This window comes from Ovis aries, chromosome 14 (genome assembly GCF_016772045.2).
Source record: "Ovis aries strain OAR_USU_Benz2616 breed Rambouillet chromosome 14, ARS-UI_Ramb_v3.0, whole genome shotgun sequence".
In the NCBI taxonomy this organism is placed as follows: domain Eukaryota; kingdom Metazoa; phylum Chordata; class Mammalia; order Artiodactyla; family Bovidae; genus Ovis; species Ovis aries.
In genome coordinates this window covers 7,907,217-7,925,721 of record NC_056067.1, presented here as the reverse complement: position 1 = coordinate 7,925,721, position 18,505 = coordinate 7,907,217, and the positions used below count along the sequence as shown (strand labels likewise).

At 52.5% G+C, this 18,505-nt stretch overlaps 1 protein-coding gene across 3 annotated transcripts in view; it reads right to left on the bottom strand.

Annotated features, from left to right (window-relative positions):
* Nucleotides 1-18,505, bottom strand: part of PLCG2 (phospholipase C gamma 2) — a 160,178-nt gene that overhangs the window by 35,724 nt on the left and 105,949 nt on the right. For all 3 annotated transcript variants that reach the window (XM_060398278.1, XM_060398279.1, XM_060398280.1), the window contains 10 exons: nucleotides 17,079-17,183; nucleotides 15,582-15,671; nucleotides 14,838-15,013; nucleotides 13,326-13,526; nucleotides 12,307-12,426; nucleotides 11,004-11,184; nucleotides 9,390-9,461; nucleotides 5,342-5,451; nucleotides 2,324-2,420; nucleotides 957-1,023 (listed from right to left, as the gene is read on the bottom strand). In XM_060398278.1, coding sequence (XP_060254261.1) covers nucleotides 957-1,023; nucleotides 2,324-2,420; nucleotides 5,342-5,451; nucleotides 9,390-9,461; nucleotides 11,004-11,184; nucleotides 12,307-12,426; nucleotides 13,326-13,526; nucleotides 14,838-15,013; nucleotides 15,582-15,671; nucleotides 17,079-17,183 — 1,219 coding nt within the window. The remainder of the gene's footprint in view (nucleotides 1-956; nucleotides 1,024-2,323; nucleotides 2,421-5,341; nucleotides 5,452-9,389; nucleotides 9,462-11,003; nucleotides 11,185-12,306; nucleotides 12,427-13,325; nucleotides 13,527-14,837; nucleotides 15,014-15,581; nucleotides 15,672-17,078; nucleotides 17,184-18,505) is intronic.

Below are 18,505 nucleotides of genomic sequence, written 5' to 3'. Positions count from 1 at the left end.
AGTGGGTTGCCATTCCCTTCTCCAGAGGATCTTCCCGACCCAGGGATCGAACCCAGGCCTCCTGCACTGCAGGCAGATCCTCCACCATCTGAGCCACCGGGACATCCTGGACCCAGCCCTTCCCATGACTCGCAGCAGAGCCTCAGGCAGCTCCTATGGCCACCGCAGGGCTTGGGTTCTCAGCTGTTAGTTGGAATGAGGGTCCTTCTCCCACCTGCTGAGGCAAATGGACTGATGGGCTGTGGTGGGGTGGGGGTCGAGGTGGGAGGGGCAGAGGACATGGAAGCCAGCTCTGGAAACCTCAGCCCCAGAGAAGCAAGCTGCTCTGGCTTCTTGCCCAGAGAGCCTCTCCTCACTGCCTCCAGCCCTTCCATCTTAAAAGGCCCAGGAAGCCCTGTGCAGATCACACCCCTGCCACCACGGGCGCACTGAGGCTGTGGGCTCCCTCCTGCCCCAGGCTCCGAGGGGGAGGCCAGGCTTCCTGACGCCCAGCTGAACTTAAGGCAGCTGCAGCCTTGGGGGGGTTATGACAGGCGCAGGGTCTTGCAGGACCTGAGAGGTGGAGCTGGGCTGAGAACTGACACCCCCAACCCCACACTCCACTGCACGGATGTCTCGGCTCCTCCGAGAAAAGCCCAGGGAACCCAGCCAGGCCCCTGAAATAAGGATGACAGCGGCGGGAGTAACAGCAGCCCACGCCCATCCAGCACTTGTTACGTACGCACCAGACTGTTTCCACACTGTATAGATGTTAATAGCGTAGCAATCTATGAGACGTAAGATGAAGTCATTGACCAGCCTGGCCCAATACTCAGCTTCAGTACTCAAGCTGAGGCTAGAAAGACCCACCCCCTGCCCGGGGCAGTCCAAAGGCCAGGCTCTGGGGGTGGGGGGCGGAGGGGGGCAGAGGGGACGACTTGGGTGGGAATCCAGGCTGAGACCACGTGCGCACATACCAACATTATAGATGTTGAGATTCAGGATTCCTCTGCAAAGGGACCCTAAGGGATTGTCTTCAATAATCTGCGAAGAAACAAGACATAACTCACGTTCGTCTTAACGGGAATAATAAAAAGAGAACCAGTTTCCAAAGCACACCGTTTAGCAGAGACACTGCCTGTGGAACTGTTTAAAATGCATTTTCATCACAGGCTACGTCCATGGGGAGAGAGCTAAACAATGAAGCCTGTTGCTGACGGGGACCCAGCGGGGAGTAGGTGCCAGCAGGCTCAGCATTTCATTTCCCAGCCTGTAGAAACGCGCCTTGTGCAGTCTAGAGCAGGTTTCAAAGTGTTTCCGCAGATCCGGTTTCAAAAGAACACCCTAGACCCTTTGTGGTGACGTTATTATGAAATGGGACTGGCCTCCTTTTCCAGCCCAGCTCAAGAACCTTCTGTGGCTCCCTGTGTCCTACGGAACCAACACCCAAGCTCTGCAGTCTGGCCTCCGGGCTTTCTGCTCCATCTGCCAGCACATCTGAACCATCGCAGAGGCCAGGTGAGATGGGAGTATCTTGGTCTCCGAAAAGCTGGTAGAACTGTGTATCTGCCCATTGCATGGACTCATCCCCACCCTCCACCGGGCTAATGCTGACTGTGGGTAATGGGCAACATGGGACAGACACAGCTGGGAGGGTCACGTCTCTGCCTCAGGCTGAGCACAGTGAACTGTGTTTCCACCACCACACTTTGGCTCAGGCTGTACCTCCCACCTGGAATTCCCTCCTGCCGGTCTCTCGCTGTTGAACTCTAACTTGACTTTTAACGCTCAAAGGCCCCTTCCTCCATGCAGCCTTCCCAGACTGCCCCCAACTCTCTTAGAAGAAAGTCTAGGATTTCAGCCTCAGTGCACTGCTGTCACCTTGAAGTAGCTGCTCGTCAAGCTTTCTGAGCAAGAGGCAATGAGTAGAAACCAGGTTTGCAATGTCACCAGAAGAGCCTCCCTTCACCCTCCACGTGCGCCGGCTTACTTACTCACACCGAGCACGTTCTGAACGTCTGGCTGGCCAAGCTAAATGTGTTTCATCTGCAAGCCGGTTAAAGCAAAGGACAAATTCCCCGTCTGGCCGTTTTCACTCTGGAGGGAATCCTCCTGCATACGCAAAGCCTTCCTTCCGGCCCAGCACAACCTAATTTAAACCTGCCTATCTGGTCACAGACTTTCACCCACAACTCGGGGACAGTCCTAATTTCCCCATCATTCTGCTGTCCCTGGTCCAGAGCTCAGGGCAACATATGCAAAAACATGTCCACGGAGCTGGCTCGGCAGAGCCTCCAGAACAGGATCAGCAGGTCCCTCCCTGCAACGAACAATGGAGACTCACCTGCTTATCCGCCTCCTCCCCTTCTGCTGGTGAAATGTCCTCGACGTAATTGGACGGGAAGTACTGCTGGATTCTGGTCCCATAGTCTCCTTTCCACCTACGGAAACACAGAAGGCACTTTCGAGGCCTCAGCCGAGCGCTGTTAACCCTCATCACTGCTCGCTAGCTCCCTGCTGCTGGGGCACGGGAGGGGCCGGGGGCCGGGCCAGGACCCCCCGCAGCAGGGTCCTCTGCTGTGTCCCCAGCAGAGACTGCTAGGGCTCGCCATCCCCTGCCCATGACCCTAGTGTTTGGCAGAGCCACCGAGTCCCAAGTTTCAGTGCTTTAAGTGGACATCAGATACTGTACAAGACAAAAGCTTGGTTCTAGCGGAGGCCCAGGCCCTTCGGGGAGGGCTATGAATTTAGAGATGGGGGTGAGGGTAAAGAAGGGTCTGCCGTCAGATGGCCTGGACTCGAGTCCCAGCTCCTCCACCAACCACACTGGTGCCCTGAGCCTCAGACCCTCCGTCTGGGTGTGGGGGCGGTCCCCGTGTCCCCCTCAGGATCTTACCGGGGCCATAGGAGTTAACATCGTCTTGCGTTTACATATAAAGCGCTCCATAGTGTTAGTTCTTGTTATTCAGCTAAAACTGTGCCCCCACCCCGGACCTTCCCACCTTGGTAGCAACACTAATAACATGAGACATTATCAACTTTCTACGTGTCTCGACTCAAAGAAACTGGCCGCACCTCCAAGATGCCCCCAAGTCTGATGCCTGGACTGGATCCTCCTCTGAGCCCTCCCATGGCCCACTTTCTGCAGCCAGGGGGCTCCTTCCAGAATGCTCTTCTGACCCCACCACACTGAGGCCTTCAAAATCAAGCCGAGACTGTGTAGCTTGGCCATCATAATGCTCTAACCCAAGGACCTCAACTCCTGCCTCTCTCTGACTTGAACCGGATATTCATTCCAGACCGTCTGTGGCCCACTCCCCACATGGCCCTGCCATGCTCTCTACCTTCTATGCCATACTCAATGCCCTCTACAGCCACCTAGCAATGTAAGACTCAGCCGCGGTCTTCCTCTTCCAAGGAGCCTTCCCTGACTGCCGGGCTGAGCGCTCTTCCTCTGTGCTCCCTGGCATCTTTCCCCACAGCTGTCAAAGCGGTCCACACCTTACATTAATTTACAGTGACCCATCAGTTTCGCTTCTACATGCGACCTTCCTCAGTCTTAATCAAATCTACACTCGGCAGCGCTTAACGCATTACTGACTGGAAACATATTAACTCCACAGGCATTAGTTTCTGCAGAAATTCCCTGGTCAATAATGTTAACAAATGTTTGCTGAGCTGAACAAGCAGAGAGGACTGCCTGTCCCACGGCCTGGTGGAAACAGAACTGCCAGCTGTGAGCCCCTTTCACATACCCTTCAGCCTTCATTTCTCCAGCCCTATCTCCAGCAAAGTCTGGCTGTATGGGCAACTGTATGGGCAACCGTGTGGGTAACTGTATGGGCCATGTGCCCAGAACTGGGTAGTTTATACCTGCGGCCCAGGTGTAATTATTAACTATCCATTCCCTTCACTCTCAAATGCATCCCAGTTTAAACAAAAATGATGTGGTCCTCTAATCTGGAAGGATGCAAAAAAAAAAAAAGTGGTTCGAGGCAGGCATCCCACTAGGTGGCGATACTGACACCAGGCAGAGAGGAAGCAAGGAGGGCGCCTCAGGAGGGCCTACAGTTTACCCGCAGTCCCTCGCCAACAGCACTCACTCCAGTCTCTTACCCCATCTTGAGACAAAATCCTCTGTGGATCCAGGTAAGCAATGGGTTTGAAAAGAGGGTGTTCCCCAAATTGAAAGAAAAGAACTGGTAAACCTCTGGATCTAGCACACGAGTGAGTAGAGCGTGTGGCCCCTTGAGTCCAGAAGGCCGAGCTTCAAATCTCAGGCTGCTCTGTGACCCTGGCAAGGCACTGCTTCTCGTGCCTCACTGTCCTCATCCGTGAAATGCAGGGGAGCAAAGAAGCAACCTTACAGGGTCACTGTGTGGACCGCAGGAATGACTTCAAATGAAGTCCTTATGACGGTGCTCGACACTGCTCCATCTAAGCCACTGTTCAGACCTCTAAGTCAGGTTCGCTATCTTCCAAGAGGAAGAAGCACCAGTTTTGTGAGGTGCCCGAGTCTCTGCAAGGGCTCATGGTTATGAACAATCCTTACTGCTCTAAAATAGGAATCATCCCATGAAACCACCTGCTGAGGGAACCTATGGGTGGGCAGAGCGTTCTTCACCCTGGGTGGAGAAAAAAGGGGAAGAGATAACTCAACTGTCACACACCCAGATGCCTTTGGCCTGGTGCACCTCTTTAATTAAATGCACCTCTTTAAACCACGATGGGGCCCCTGCACAGGGCATGGGGCTATGCAATAGCACAAGAATTTGAATTTAAAATGCACAGGCTTGCATGATGGGAAGAGCCTGTAGTGTTCAGTAGCTGAACTTTGCAAAGCCTCATTCACTGCATCTATTCATTGCCCATGGGATTCTCCAGGCATGAACACTGGAGTGGGTTGCCATGCCCTCCTCCACGGTATCCTCCCGATCCAGGGATCGGGCCCACCACGTCTCTTATGACTCCTGTGTTCTTTACCACTAGCGCCGCCTGGGAAGCTGACATAAAGCAGAGATAATCACAGTCATAACCCTGCAGGGCTGTAACAAGAATTTGCTTAGATATTGTATGAAAGCAATTAGCATAGTGCTTGCCACACAGTAAGACCTCAATAAATGGCAGCTACTATTACAATTAATATGTAGTATGATATATATTAATAAATGACATTATCATAATTGCTATTGCTATTTACCCACTTTTGCAAATAGAGCATATATCGGTCACCTTCCCAAAGAAAGTATGACAGGTCAAAGCCAGGCCAGAACAGGAGATAAAGGGGTCAGGGTTCAGCCAGCGCTTGAGTCTCGCCGCTAGAAAGGGACAGGTCGAAGGGCCCAGCTCCCCTTAGCCTTACCAGCCCCCGGGCTCCTTGGAGACGTTGTGGATGAGGGCACCGCGGCAAAAGCTCAGCTCATCACTCTGCTTGGCTCTGTAGTCATACAGAGCTTTCACGGTTCTCTGAGGCTTTCAGGGAAAACAAGAAGGTAAAGGGTCAGGCCAGGCGAAAGAAGAGGGAGGTGGCTGCACTTTCTGGCACATTTGGTTCTTCCCAAAAGAGAGGGCGGCTTTAGTCCAGGCTTATGGCGCCATCTGGTGGTGAGGGCTTGCATTGCCAGGGAGCCACAAGGGGAACTGGCCTAAATCAGAGCCTAGGTTTTTCCAGTAGTCATGTACAGATGCCAGAGTTGGACCACAAAGAAGGCTGAGCAGCGAAGAATTGATGCTTTCAAACTGTGGTGCTGAAGACTCTTGAGAGTCCCTTAGATAGCAAGGAATCAAACCAGTCCATCCTAAAGGAAATCAACCCTCAATAATCATTGGAAGGACTGATGCTGAAGCTGAAGCTCCAATACTTAGGCCACCTGATGCAAACAGCAGACTCTATTGGAAAAGACCCTGTGGCTGGGAAAGATTGAAGGTGGGAGGAGAAGGGGATGACAGAGGATGAGATGGTTGGATGGCATCACCGACTCAATGGACATGAGTTTGAGCAAGCTCCAGGCAATGGTGAAGGACAGGGAAGCCTCGGGTGATGCAGTCCATGGGGTCGCAGAGAGTCGGACATGACTGAGCATCTGAACAGCAACAAAAGGCACCTCAGAGTAAGCCGGTATTTCCTCAACAGAGAAAGGACACGCCTTTCAGGCGAAACCATGCCCCCCATCTCCGAAGTCCTCACTACCCATATTCACCAACCCTCTCAGCAGCTCAAGCTCAACACTACTTCTGGCAGCCCCCGAGCCTCACCAGCATTTTTACTGGTGATGCCCTGACATGCCCTGGGATGCTGGCATTCTGCAAGTGCCCGAGGTGCTCCTCCATGAAATCACCTAGTGCGGCCTCTGCACTGGCAGAAACAAGACAGAACTGAGGGCAGAATTCCTCCTCCGTGATTTGCCACTGGGCAAGCACAAATGCACGGCAAGATGAACACCCACACAGCAAGCAAACGCTTAACGGGAAAACCTCCGAGACTGCCAACCTCCTCCAACACAAGGAAACGGGAATGCAGCTTTTCACAAGGAATCCACAAAACTGCTCCTCAGGAGCATGGGGCTCTGGAGTCAGACATGTGGCTCAAATCCTCGGTTTGCCCCTTCTGTTCAAGAGCTATATAATATTGAGGCTCTCTCGGCCTGTTTCCCCATCTGTGAAATAGGAATTAAAACACTGCATACTTCACAGGGTCATTGCGACTATTAAGTGAGATAATACATGCAAGGATAAAAATGACAACAGCGAGCATTTCTTAAGTTCTTACTACAGTCAAAGCCCTGCTTTAGGCCTTTTATCTACAGTTATCTCCTCTAATCCTCATAATCCTAACAGGCAGGGAGTAGCGACGGTATCCCATTTTACAGACGAGGAAATAGAGGTCCAGAGAGATGAAGCATCCTTGGCCAAAGTCAACCACCTGGCAAGTGGCTGAGCAGAGAAAAACTCCATTAATATGAGTTACCACCATTGACTGTGATGCTTACAGTGTGGGTTCTGTGAGCTTTGCCATGGGGACTCCAACCAGAGCTTCTGAACTTGACTCCTCAACCTGCAAGCAGAGCCAGCTCTTCTGTGCACCCTGCGTCAAGGGCAGACCGGACGTAGGGAGCGGAGTTGTCTCTTTCCCCACAAAACTCTACAGCTCACTGCCAGACTCCAAGGCCATGAGGAAGGCGCAGCCAGTGGCAGAGGGGGTGGCACACAGTGGAGTCTACGAGGAGTAAGTCTCCAGCCTGACGGATGGCAGGAGAGGTCCTCATGTCACGTCCCTCATGAACTAGAGAAATGAGCCACCCATCGCATGAGCAAGCAGGCATGTGGCACCACAGAGTGGCCACAAGTGCATGTCTGGGAGCAGCCAAATCCTAGCTCCACACTTACCTCATCATTCAGCTACTATGTACAGTGGTCTCATCTGTACGATGGGCACAAAAATGGTACTTAATGCCTGGGGCTGTTAGAGGACTAATGAGCCATCAGGCGCTTAGCTCAATGCTCGCTATGTGGTCATCAATATGTATTACCTGTTATTACTGACCTTGTCACTCCAGCCCTAAGAACTCACCCAAAGGACGTAAAGTGAAAGATACAAAACCTCACAGGTGAAGAAATTCATTTTAGCGTTAACGAGAAGAGCACAGCCTAGAGACAACCCAAATGGCCATTGATGGAGACGCAGCTAAAAGGGCCCAGTCACCTCGAATATTCTACAGCATAAAAAATATTCTCTCTACAATTCCAGTCCAGGTTCAGTTCAGTTGCTCAGTCATGTCCGACTCTTTGAGACCCCATGGACTGCAACACTCTAGGCTTCCCTGTCCAAGTACCCAGCCCAGGTACTGCATCGAAATTGCGTGGCCTACCAGGTTCAACAAAAAATGGTCATTAAGTAGATCAGCAGTGAAGAAACTCACTCGTGGCCGAGTGGCAGGTGAACAAAGAATAGAAATGGCAGGTGCTGGGGTGGGGACTGTAAAACACACCTCCCCGCGGACAAGGACCAGAGGGGACGGAACACCCACAGGTGCAGATGGCCACTGCGTCAGGATGGCGAGCCCAGGGCGGATTGTTTTCCCTGCCTTGAAAGTGTTTCCCTTTTCATTGTTACATCATTTTTCAATCACAAGAATAATAATTGTATTTTGAGGTACTCGCCATGGTCTGGCAGCTTGCACTCAAACTCCACATACGATCATGTTTTACTTGGCTCACTGACTATAGGAAGACTTCCTCTACATACCTTGGTATAGCGACCAGAGTTTAATAATGGGGAGATTTCACATCAAACATCCAGATTACTAGCTTGTCTTGAGAAATCAGAAGACCCCACCTGGTCTCTGAAATGGCAGCTGCTGACAGGGGTGGCTGCTCTCGAGATGGGGCATGTCCTCAGTTTACCATGACCTCCACCATCCCCCGACATCTGCCTGACATGAGGCTGTATCATTCTCAGAACCAAAGCATCTGTCAGTTCTAATAAATGGGTTTTTTTTCTATTTGGCTAAGTCCCCTAATGCACTTCACACCCAGTTCCACGCACCCATGATTTTTCAAGACTTCACTGCTTGCTGAAAGGGATTTGCATTGGCCAAGGATTATTTTAAAAGAAAATCCCCGGATTTTTACAGAGCCCACCAGCAGGGTGTCCCTTCCAAAGTGAGAACTGTACACTAATCACAGACAAGACAGCCCCGCCAAACAGAAAACTCGCCAGCACTGCTCCTCTGCAAGCTCCAGCTAAATTTAAGATGAAACTGGGAGCTTCAGGCTAACAGTAAAATCCAGCCCTACCTGCATGAAAGGACTCAGCAGCCAGGGTGGGAATACGAGATAGCGTGCGCACGGCAGAGGGGTCGCTGAACCAAGTGGAATTTATAAACACCGCAGGCTCAGTCAGTGAGCAAGGAACATTTGAAAGACTTTCAATTAGAAGCTGTTGGGCCCAAAGGTGGCTCATCAAACTTCAGAATTTTAGCAAGGCTCAGCCACATTTGGATGGAATGCTATTAACCTCTTCCCTGAAGCTAGGTGTCACTTTGTCAATTGTCATTTCTTCTCCCCTCCAAGAATTCTTTGGCAGAGTTTTCCAAAACGTTCCCTTGCCCTGTTTTACCTGGGGGTAGACCCTATGTCAATCTGTTTGTTGTTGTTTAATCGCTAAGTTGTGTCCAGCTCTTCTGCGACCCCACGGACTGCAGCCCGACAGGTTCCTCTGTCTATGGTATTGTCCAGGCAAGAAGACTGGAGTGGGTTGCCGTTTCCTTCTCCAGGGGATCTTCCTGACCCAGGGACTGACCCCGCATCTCCTGCATTGGCAGCCAATTTCTTTACCACTGAGCCACCTGGGACTATCCATGTCAGTCTAGTGACGAGGTAATAGTGTGAATCAGAAGTCTGCACTGTACCATTGAAGGATTGATTTCACTGGGATCCACATACATCCTGCTGACATCATAGAGGGAGTTTATATCTCTTTCCTGTAAAAGAAGAGAGAAAAATAAATAGAGTCATTCAAGCTCCCGGGACAGCCCTAACTTGGAACAAGGATTCTACGCATCCTCATGGTCTCCTGCCTTCTAGTAGAAGAGCTGAAACCTCAGTTTATTCACCTTGTAGGCAGAGCCAGTAAGAAGCTATTAAGAAATTCCCCAAAACTTGGAAATCTTACCCCAGGATCAGAGAGGCCCCAACACGGGCCTACCGCATGCCAGGCACCATCCTCCTTTGTCCAAACACGAGCCCTGCAAGGCACTGGTGTCCTGGGGCGAGCTCACCACTCTCCTGACCCACGCTCAATGTCGGCAGCTTGAAACGCCACCGCGGGAGTGCTCAAGGCACAGAAACTGGCAAACGCCACAGAGCGGGGCTTCTCTCCGCAGAGCGGGTAGACCTTCACCAGCGCACACTGGAGACCCCTCCTGCCCCTCCCCGGCCCCCCACTGGGCTGCACCCCCACCCCACATTGTGGTCCTGCGCCCGCCTGCCCCCTACCTGGAACCCACCACAGCTCCCCAGCCGCTCCGCCCCCCGGCTGCCTTCCCACCCTCTGCAGGAGACCCGCTCCCAGCTCCCGGCCCCAGTCTAACACAGTGCCCACCCCACAGCGCCCCATCCTGTTCTCGTCTTCACTGTAACTCGCCCTGCCCGGGGCACCTTTCTAGAACCTGAATGTGCCAAGGGCTAACGGTGCTCCGCCAAGCTCTCCCAGCATCTACACTCGGCTCCTGATAGTGCAGTCAGCCTCCTTCCAACAACGTACTGAATCTGGCTGAGAGGAGCTGGGACACGATAATCAGACTGGCCCCCTTCACCGCTCAGAGTCCCCCAGTGGGGACTTCCCTGGTGGTCCAGATACCACTTCCACCACAGGGGCTGCAGGTCTGATCCCTGGTCAGGGAACTAAGATCCTTCATGCTGCATGGCATGGCCCCCCAAAAAAAGACAAACCCTCCAATGGCTCAGAATAAAAGCCGCTGTGTGTGGCCCCACTCCATGCAGCTCCATCCTTATTTAGGTCTGCCCCAACCCTGGACCACTTAGGTCCAGCCATACCAGCTTCTCCTCTTTGCCTCCTTGCATGCTCTCACCTCAGGACCTTTGCACTGACTGTTCTTTCTTCCTCCTCACAGCTGCAAGCTGTCTCCTCCACTTCTGGAGTGTCTGCCCACGTCTCCTAGTCAGCAAGCCCCTCCCGAGCACCCCTGAGAACTGCAGCCCCTTCCCCATCATCTACCCACTTATCCACCTGCCTCAGCATGTCTGTAACACTGGCTCAGTGTCTGTCTTATCATCCTATCAGCTGACACGTGCTCTGACAGTTCTTCATTTCGTGTGTCGTCTGTCTCACCCACACTGGACTGTAAGAGCACAGGGGCAGAGTCTGAGTCCACTCTGCAGTTTTGGACCCAGAGCCGTGTGGGACACACGTACGTGCTCAATAAAGGTTTGCTGAATGAACCAACAGGTGAATCGTAACCTCAGACAGTGTCCGCCGCATCCCGGGCGGGTCAGCCACCCACCATGTTGTAGCGCTCCAGGAGCTCGGGGGTCACGGGGTAGCGCAGCTTCATCTTCCGGTAGAGCGCGTGTTTCTCGTAGTAGCTGACCAGCTCCACGAGGCTCTCAAAGTAGGCGGAGGTGCCCAGCACGAAGTGCCGGCCGTCTCGGTTGATACGACAGTGCTTCACCTTGCCCCTGGCCCTGGGGGGAGAGTACACGGGGCTGACGTCCCACAGCCGGGTGACAGCCACACCAGCCCAGGAACCACAGACAGCCCGGTCCCCCGTCCTAGGGCACCAGACAGACAGACGTGGCGGGACTTCCCTGGCACCCATTGGCAAGCTCCACACTTCCAACGCAAGGCGCACAGGTTTGATCCCTGGTCAGGCAACCAAGATCCCACATGCCATGCAGTGAGGTCAAAAGAGTATTGGAAGGGACTTCCCTGGCGGCTCAGCAGCTAAGACTCTGCACCCCCAATGCAGACACCCTGAGCTCAATTCCTGGTCAGGGAACTAGATCCCACATACTGCAACTAAGACTTGGCAAAGCTAAATAAATGAATAAATATTTTTAAAGTATTTGAAAAAATATTAATTGAAAAATAAATAAATGAAAATAAATAGGTGAGGCCCTGAAGGCAGCCCAGTGTCCGGAACATCACCTGGGAACCCGGTCTTTGGCACCCAGTACTCCACTACCATCACCAAGAACACGCAGGGGAGCCCTGCAGATGGGGACATGGAGGGGCAGTTTGATGAATGGGGTCTGACCCTCCCTCATACTGCTTTCGGTGGAAACTGGAGGACTCAGGTGTCTTGGGGTAGAATTAACACAGAGAGCCACAGCCCTGAGATGGCTGGTCCACATGGCCTGCCCACTGGCAGTCAGTGGCAACGGCGGATGGGAGGAGACCGGAACTGCATCACCCATCTGGGTTGCCAGCACTGCTGGGGTGCAAACTCCACCTCCACCACTAATGGGCTACATGTTTTCAGCAGGTCGTTCCATCACCCTGGCCTCAGTTTCCTCCTCCAAAAAGCAGGGGTATGGGTCACGCTCACCCCAGAGTTTTGGGAGGATTAAATGAATTCATGTAAACCACATTACTCTCGGGAGTACAGAGCAGTGCCTGGCATGCTGAAAGCACACGTCAGCATCTGCTTTTGCTATCATTGTTACTATTACTGTCCCCATCACAGCTGACACTCTGGACAGAGGACACTGGGCTCAGCACCCACCTGCAGTTCCTGCTTTCTTCTCCCACCTGCCCTGCCCAGGCGCCTCCGCAGAGTGAGAAGTGGCTGCAGCTCAGATACTTACCTGAAGGTGATGGCGTAGGAGTCAGTACCTTCCCGCTTCCGGATCAGGAAGGCCCCGTCCCGGGGGACCCTCATCAGCATGTCCTCCGCTTCTCCGCGGCTCAGCCCATCGTAGTACCACCTGCAGCACAGGCCCAGGGCAATGGTCAGGGGAGAGGCCGCTAAGACTGGCAGCAGAGGAGGACGTGGTGGGTCCCTGGGAGGCCTGAAATACAACCCTGGAGCCCACCACGGAAATCACGCAGCAGGCCTCCCCACCCAAAATCCCCTCTAGAGACGGCAACTTTGAAAACAATCACCCAGACACAGCTCGGGTGAAGCATTTGTGTAGGGAGTCTGCTTGGAGCACGAGAGAATAAATCAACTTAAATCTTCAACCCCCTCCCAGACCACTGACCCAAGCATCAGAGCGTGACACAGCCCTGCAGTGTCTCAGAAAACCAGAGGCAGAAAACACACAGAACGGGGTTTTAGAGGGGTTGGGAGTTAATTTTAAAGATGCAAAATGGCAAATTTTAAGGCCATCCACTTGAATACAGACAAGAAAAGTAAAAATCAAAGTTGTCACAGCTATATGGCTTCCTCAGAAAGGTGCACTTGAGCAGGCTTCTGCTTAAAAATTACTCTTTTCTTTCCAGAACTAGTTAACCCTTTGCAAGGCCTAACCAATATTCTCTTTACAATTGGTTTTTTGTTTTTGTTTTTGTTTTTTGTTTTTTTCGCTTTGAAATCAACAGGAATGAGCTCTGACAAGTAGAACGGTAACACCAGGTCAGAATTCATCTCTGAAAAATCAAAGGCCAAGACCTCGGGACTCTGAAGACGAAGAAGAAGAAAGGAAGGGAGCGGCGGAGGGAGAGGCAGGAGGAACGGGCAGCAGGCTTCTAGACAGCGGCCGTCCGGGGGAACTTAAAGAGACCCTGGTGGGCCCAGGTGAGGAACCTCATGCGAACGCGGGCCCCAGCCCACCCGCAAGGCTGGCATTTCCGACTTGCGCCCCCAGAGCACGGGCATACATACGGCTTGGACTCGTGCGGGTTGGGGTTGGGCACGGGGTCGGTCAGCCGGAGCTCGAACTCGGCGCAGCGCAGGTGTGTCTCGCGGTAGTGCTGAATGAGGGCGTAGATGCTGGTGAACATGAGGTTGTCGGTCAGGTAGTACTTCATGGTCCCGCCCTCCATGGTGGAGCGGATCCGGCAGTGCTGCACGCGGCCCGACCGCCTGCGGGGAGAGGGACCCCATCAAAGCCAGCCCAGGGGGCTCCTCCTGCGCCCCGGGCAGCAGAGGATGCAGGCCAGAGCTGCAGCCGCGGCCCCCAGGGTGGACGCTGTGTGTGGCCGCACAGGCCTCCCTCTGCTCTTTGAACCCACCAGGGCTTCCACACAAGCTACTCCTTGAGCCTGGATTCCAGAACATTCCACCGACTTCCTCTGCCTGCTGTCCCCTTTACCTACACAACTGCTCCTCTGGAGCCAGACAGCCTGGGTTCCAATCCTGACTCTGCCACTGATGAGCTAAGTGACCTTTAACAAGTGACTTGTCCCCTTTGAGCCTCCCTATTACAATCCTAGTGGTCCAACAAGGATAATGGCAGTATCTGCCTCACAGAGATATCCTGAGGATGAAACAAGATCACACACACACACAGAATGTGCCTGGAATGCTGCCTGTTACATGGTAAGCATCTTACAGGTGTTAGCTCTCACTATTATTTGTATGTTGTTACTATTAGAACTTTTATCCTTCAGGTCTCAATTTAAATACCACTTCTTTCAGGAAGTCTTCCCTGATTTTTCTCCCAACATCACACCAGATCCTGCTCTCACTGACGTTCATAACGTCCTGCATTTTTTTCATTGCACTTGTCACCACTAGAATTATGCATTATTTGCGTGATTCCTTTTTCACTGTCCATCTCCATTCTCAGACCCTAATTTCCAAGAGGACAGGGACCATGTCTGCCTGGTCAATGCCAGGTCATGGTGCCTAGCACTGAGCAAGTACCCTTAAAATAAGTATATTTTAATGAATTAATGTAGATGAGCTCACTATAGCCTCACCACAGTTCTGTAAGGTTACTTTATAATATTTGATATTGCACTGAAATATCACTGATGTTGATGACTGTTTCGGGGGCCTCACTCAACCCAAGTCTTACCCCCTAAAACTCACTAAATGAAGTCTGGGTTTCTAGCCCATGCGTGCATGCTAAGCCACTTCAGTCGTGTCCGACTCTTTGCGACCCTACGCAGCCCACCAGGCTCCTCTGTCCATGGAATTTCCCAGGCAAGAGTACTGGAGTGGGTAGCCATTCCCTTCTCCAAGGGATCTTCCTGACCCAGGGATCAAACCCGTGTCTTCTGTGGCTCTGCACTGTAGGCGGATTCTTTACCACTGAGTCACCAGGGAAGCCTTGGTTTCTAACCCAGCTCCACCTAAATCCAGCCTAAGCTGGTACCACTTGCCACATGGCCCCTCGATCCCACCAGCTGTGGGGAGAAGGCAGGCATGGCCTGGACAGAGGGGCATTACCAGAAGGATAGGGTGTAGTCGTTGGGGAAGGTCTCACTCTCCCGCACCAAGAAGGTCCCATCCTTGCCCCCTGTCTCGGCGCAGTATTCCTGCAGCAGCTTCTCGGCACTCGTCCTCTTCTCCACCTTCTTGTGGAACCACTTCTCCCCAAAATGCAGCTCTGTGGGGGGTATATCCTGGGCCACAAAGAGAGGAGAGGCTTCTGAAAACCAGGACAAGCATCACCAGACCAGTCCATCTGTGCACACTGCTTCAGGGGACTGGATAACAGACCAAGGATGGCCTCAGCTTGCCTTCACCCCAAGAGGTCTGGGAAGCCAGCCTCCACTGCCCTCCCCCGGCCAGCCACCTACTCCTGACAGCCCCCATTTGTGGTGGCCTCCTGAGTCATGGCCCAGTACAGCCTCAACTCTATCGTACAGGAAGTCTGAAAGCTACAATCCCCTCGGGGCTGCACTCAAGCAACAGCACCAAGGATGGTCAGCAGCCCAGGGGCAGAGGGCAGGAAGTGGGGCTGAACGGAGCATCCAAATGTCCTCATTCTCCCCAGGTAGCACAGGCCAATCAAGCCTTTCAGAGAGCAGGAAAGACTCTTAAGCCTCATTGGCTAAGCACATGGGCCAGCCAACCAATCAGAGAAGAGCCAGGCAAGCCTTGGTACCCAAAGAGGCAGCTGCATGGATGGGCTGAGCATGTCCAGGCCTGAACCAGATGAGAGGAGTGGTATAGGAGGTCTCCACCTACCAGGGGCAGCTCCTCTTCCACAGTCTGTTCAATGTCATCGCTGAAGGACAGCTTGGCATCAGCAATGGCACAGTAGTGCCGAGTCCATTTCTACAAAGTAAGATCAGCATTAGGTTTCCCCCCAGATCTCTGCTCCATCAACTCTGAGGCCCAAGGCTCCTGCCTGGCGTCACCCTGGGGACTTGCCTTTCCCACGTTTGTAGCCATTTATGGTGGTTTCACTGACCTCAAGCCCCTGTGAGATGTTTCCTTTAAAACACCTATTATTCTGGGGTTCTTTTAGCATTTTGAGGACTTCTTTATTCAGTATGTCTGTAAGTAGACACGATGCAGTATCATATTCACTTCATTTCAAGCCTTTTATGAATGATGGGATTGTTTTCTCTGTGCGTGTCTTCATGACTGTCTTTTTCTATTTCCTCTTCCTTTTAAAACTTTCACGATTTCTCAGCCAGTCTGTCTAGAGACCCTTTCTTCAACTTTTAAATATGACTTAATTCTTTATTTAACCATTTTTAAGGTTTATTTCTAGGCTATAAGGACATGTAAAAAATACTCAAATATTTGCAGGAAAACAAATATTACATATTCATATAAAATCTATAATAATCACTTTGCTATACACCTGAAGCTGATACAACACTGTATATCAGTTATATACTTCAATCGATCATTTGATCAATACCTACTCAAATGGATTGCCATGTTAGGTTCAGGGATATGAGAAGCGGCATTAACATTCAAAACGCCTCATTTTTATCAAAAAACAATGTTACTTTGGGAATTCCCAGGCAGTCCAGTGGCTAGAACTTCATGCTTCCACGCAGGGGACCTGGGTTCAACTCCTGATCCGGGAACTGAGACCCTGCAAGCCGTGTGGCACAGCCAACAATAATAATGATAATGTTCCCAGTGGAGCTGTCTCAGGCTGGAGGATACTAAGGAGTCAGGACAACCAAGTGCATTATTGCATCCCTTAGACCAGAAAAAGGACATCAGTGGACAGACTGGAATACGGCCCATAAATTAGTCCATAGTAATGGAGCTCGTGTTCCACTTCCTGGTTATGACAATTCCACTGTGGTTACAGAGGATGTTATTATTTGGGGAAACTGGCTGAAGGATGTATGACGACTGTGTGTGTGTGTGTGCCGGGTGAAGGATGTATGAGGAGTGTGTGTGTGTGTGTGTGTGTGTGTGCGCCGGGTGAAGGATGTATGAGGAGTGTGTGTGTGTGTGTTGGGGGAAAGGGGCGTCAGTGTGTGTCTGCGTGTGTGTGTGTCTGTCTGTCTATATTTCTGCCTCAGAATCTATAGTATGTTACACTGAATATAAAATTATTTCAAAATGAAACATTCATAAGGCCAAAGAAAAACACAGTCTCCTAAAACGGCCAATTCACTTTGAACGCGCTGCGAGTGCGGCCGGCGCGGCCTCGGTGCGGCAGGCGGGAGGGCGGGGCGCTCACGGCCCTGGGCGGGGCGCGAGGAGCCGCACCTGGTCGATGGGGTCCCACATGTGCAGTTCGCCCTGCTGCTTGTGCTCGTCCTTCTTGTCCTCCATGTTGACGTCCACGTCACCGCGGGGGCCCAGCTTCTTATGCTGAGGGGAAGAACATACAGAGCCTGTCTTCCTGAGCCCCAGAGTCAGGATCGTGGGGCCAGCAGACCTCCACCCCCGTCAGCGCAGCATCCGCCTGCACCGTCCCGCCTCGGGCCTTTGCGCTGCCGGTTCTCTCTGCCCGGCTTCTCTCTCTCCACCTTCAGCTCTGCACCTGGCGTCACCGCCCCAGAGGCGCTTCCCTTGTCTACGTGACATGAAATTGCCCACGCCCCTTTCCTGCCCCTGTCACTCTCAAGCCCCTGGATATAATTAACCCTCATACTCTTTAGCTAACCTTCTTACTCTTGAGCCCTGTGTGTAGCTACATATCTAACTGTCCTCTGTCTTCCCTGCTAGAATATAAGCCCCATGAGGGCAGGAACTTTGTTTTGTTCCCTGTTGAATTTCCTGAGCTAGTTTAGCACATAATGATTGCTTGATAAATATTCAGTGAATCAACAACGTGCCCAAATTCTCCAGCGCACGGAGGGAAAGGCGAGGCCACGGTGTGTCCACTGGCACAGGCTGTGCAGGGCAGGGGCGGGCACACTGGGGAGGTAGGCTGAGAAGACCTGGGTGCAAACAGCCCTGCTGCTGCTTTATCAGCTGTGTGACCCAGGGCATGTGGCCACGCTGCTCTGAAACCTTCGTGTCCATCGGCAAGACGAAGAGGGCAATCATGAAGACATCCACCTGGGCGAGTGCTGACCACCCACATCACACGCACAGGCCTTGGGAAGCGGCGGCCTGGTGGAGGAGACTCGATGGGGAGTCAGACCCCGGCGTGAACTCAGGGCCCACCGCCTTCCTCACTGGGTAGCCTTGGCCGCATGACAATCTGTCTCAGTAACCTCCCCTGTAAAATGGGGGTGACAGAGCCCTGCTGGGTCCCGTAAGACAGTGGGCAAACGGGACACATGCCGTGGCAGGACATGAACGTCCCATTTTAACAGCCCCGAGTGACATCTTTGGCAGGAACCATGCAACCTCCGCACCTGTGGCCTCCCCTGTCGAGAGGGCTGGGGGCCCGGATGACCCGTCCTGTGGGCTGTCATGAGATGGAGTACCATCTGTAAGTGTGAACCAGCCCAGTGTGCAGCACTCACTGATTGGGCCACAGACGGTATTTCCACCCCCTTTCCTTGCAGTTGAGAGCGGTGAGCCACGAGGTAGCACAGGTGAGCCCATGACTGCTCCTAAAGGGGTGTGTGCTACTTCACACCGTGGAACAAGAGCCGAGAAATCCCTGGGGACACGCAGAGAGCTGTCCTAATGGACACAGGGGGAAGTTGCGGAGAGAGGCAATGAGGCCCCCTGAAGAA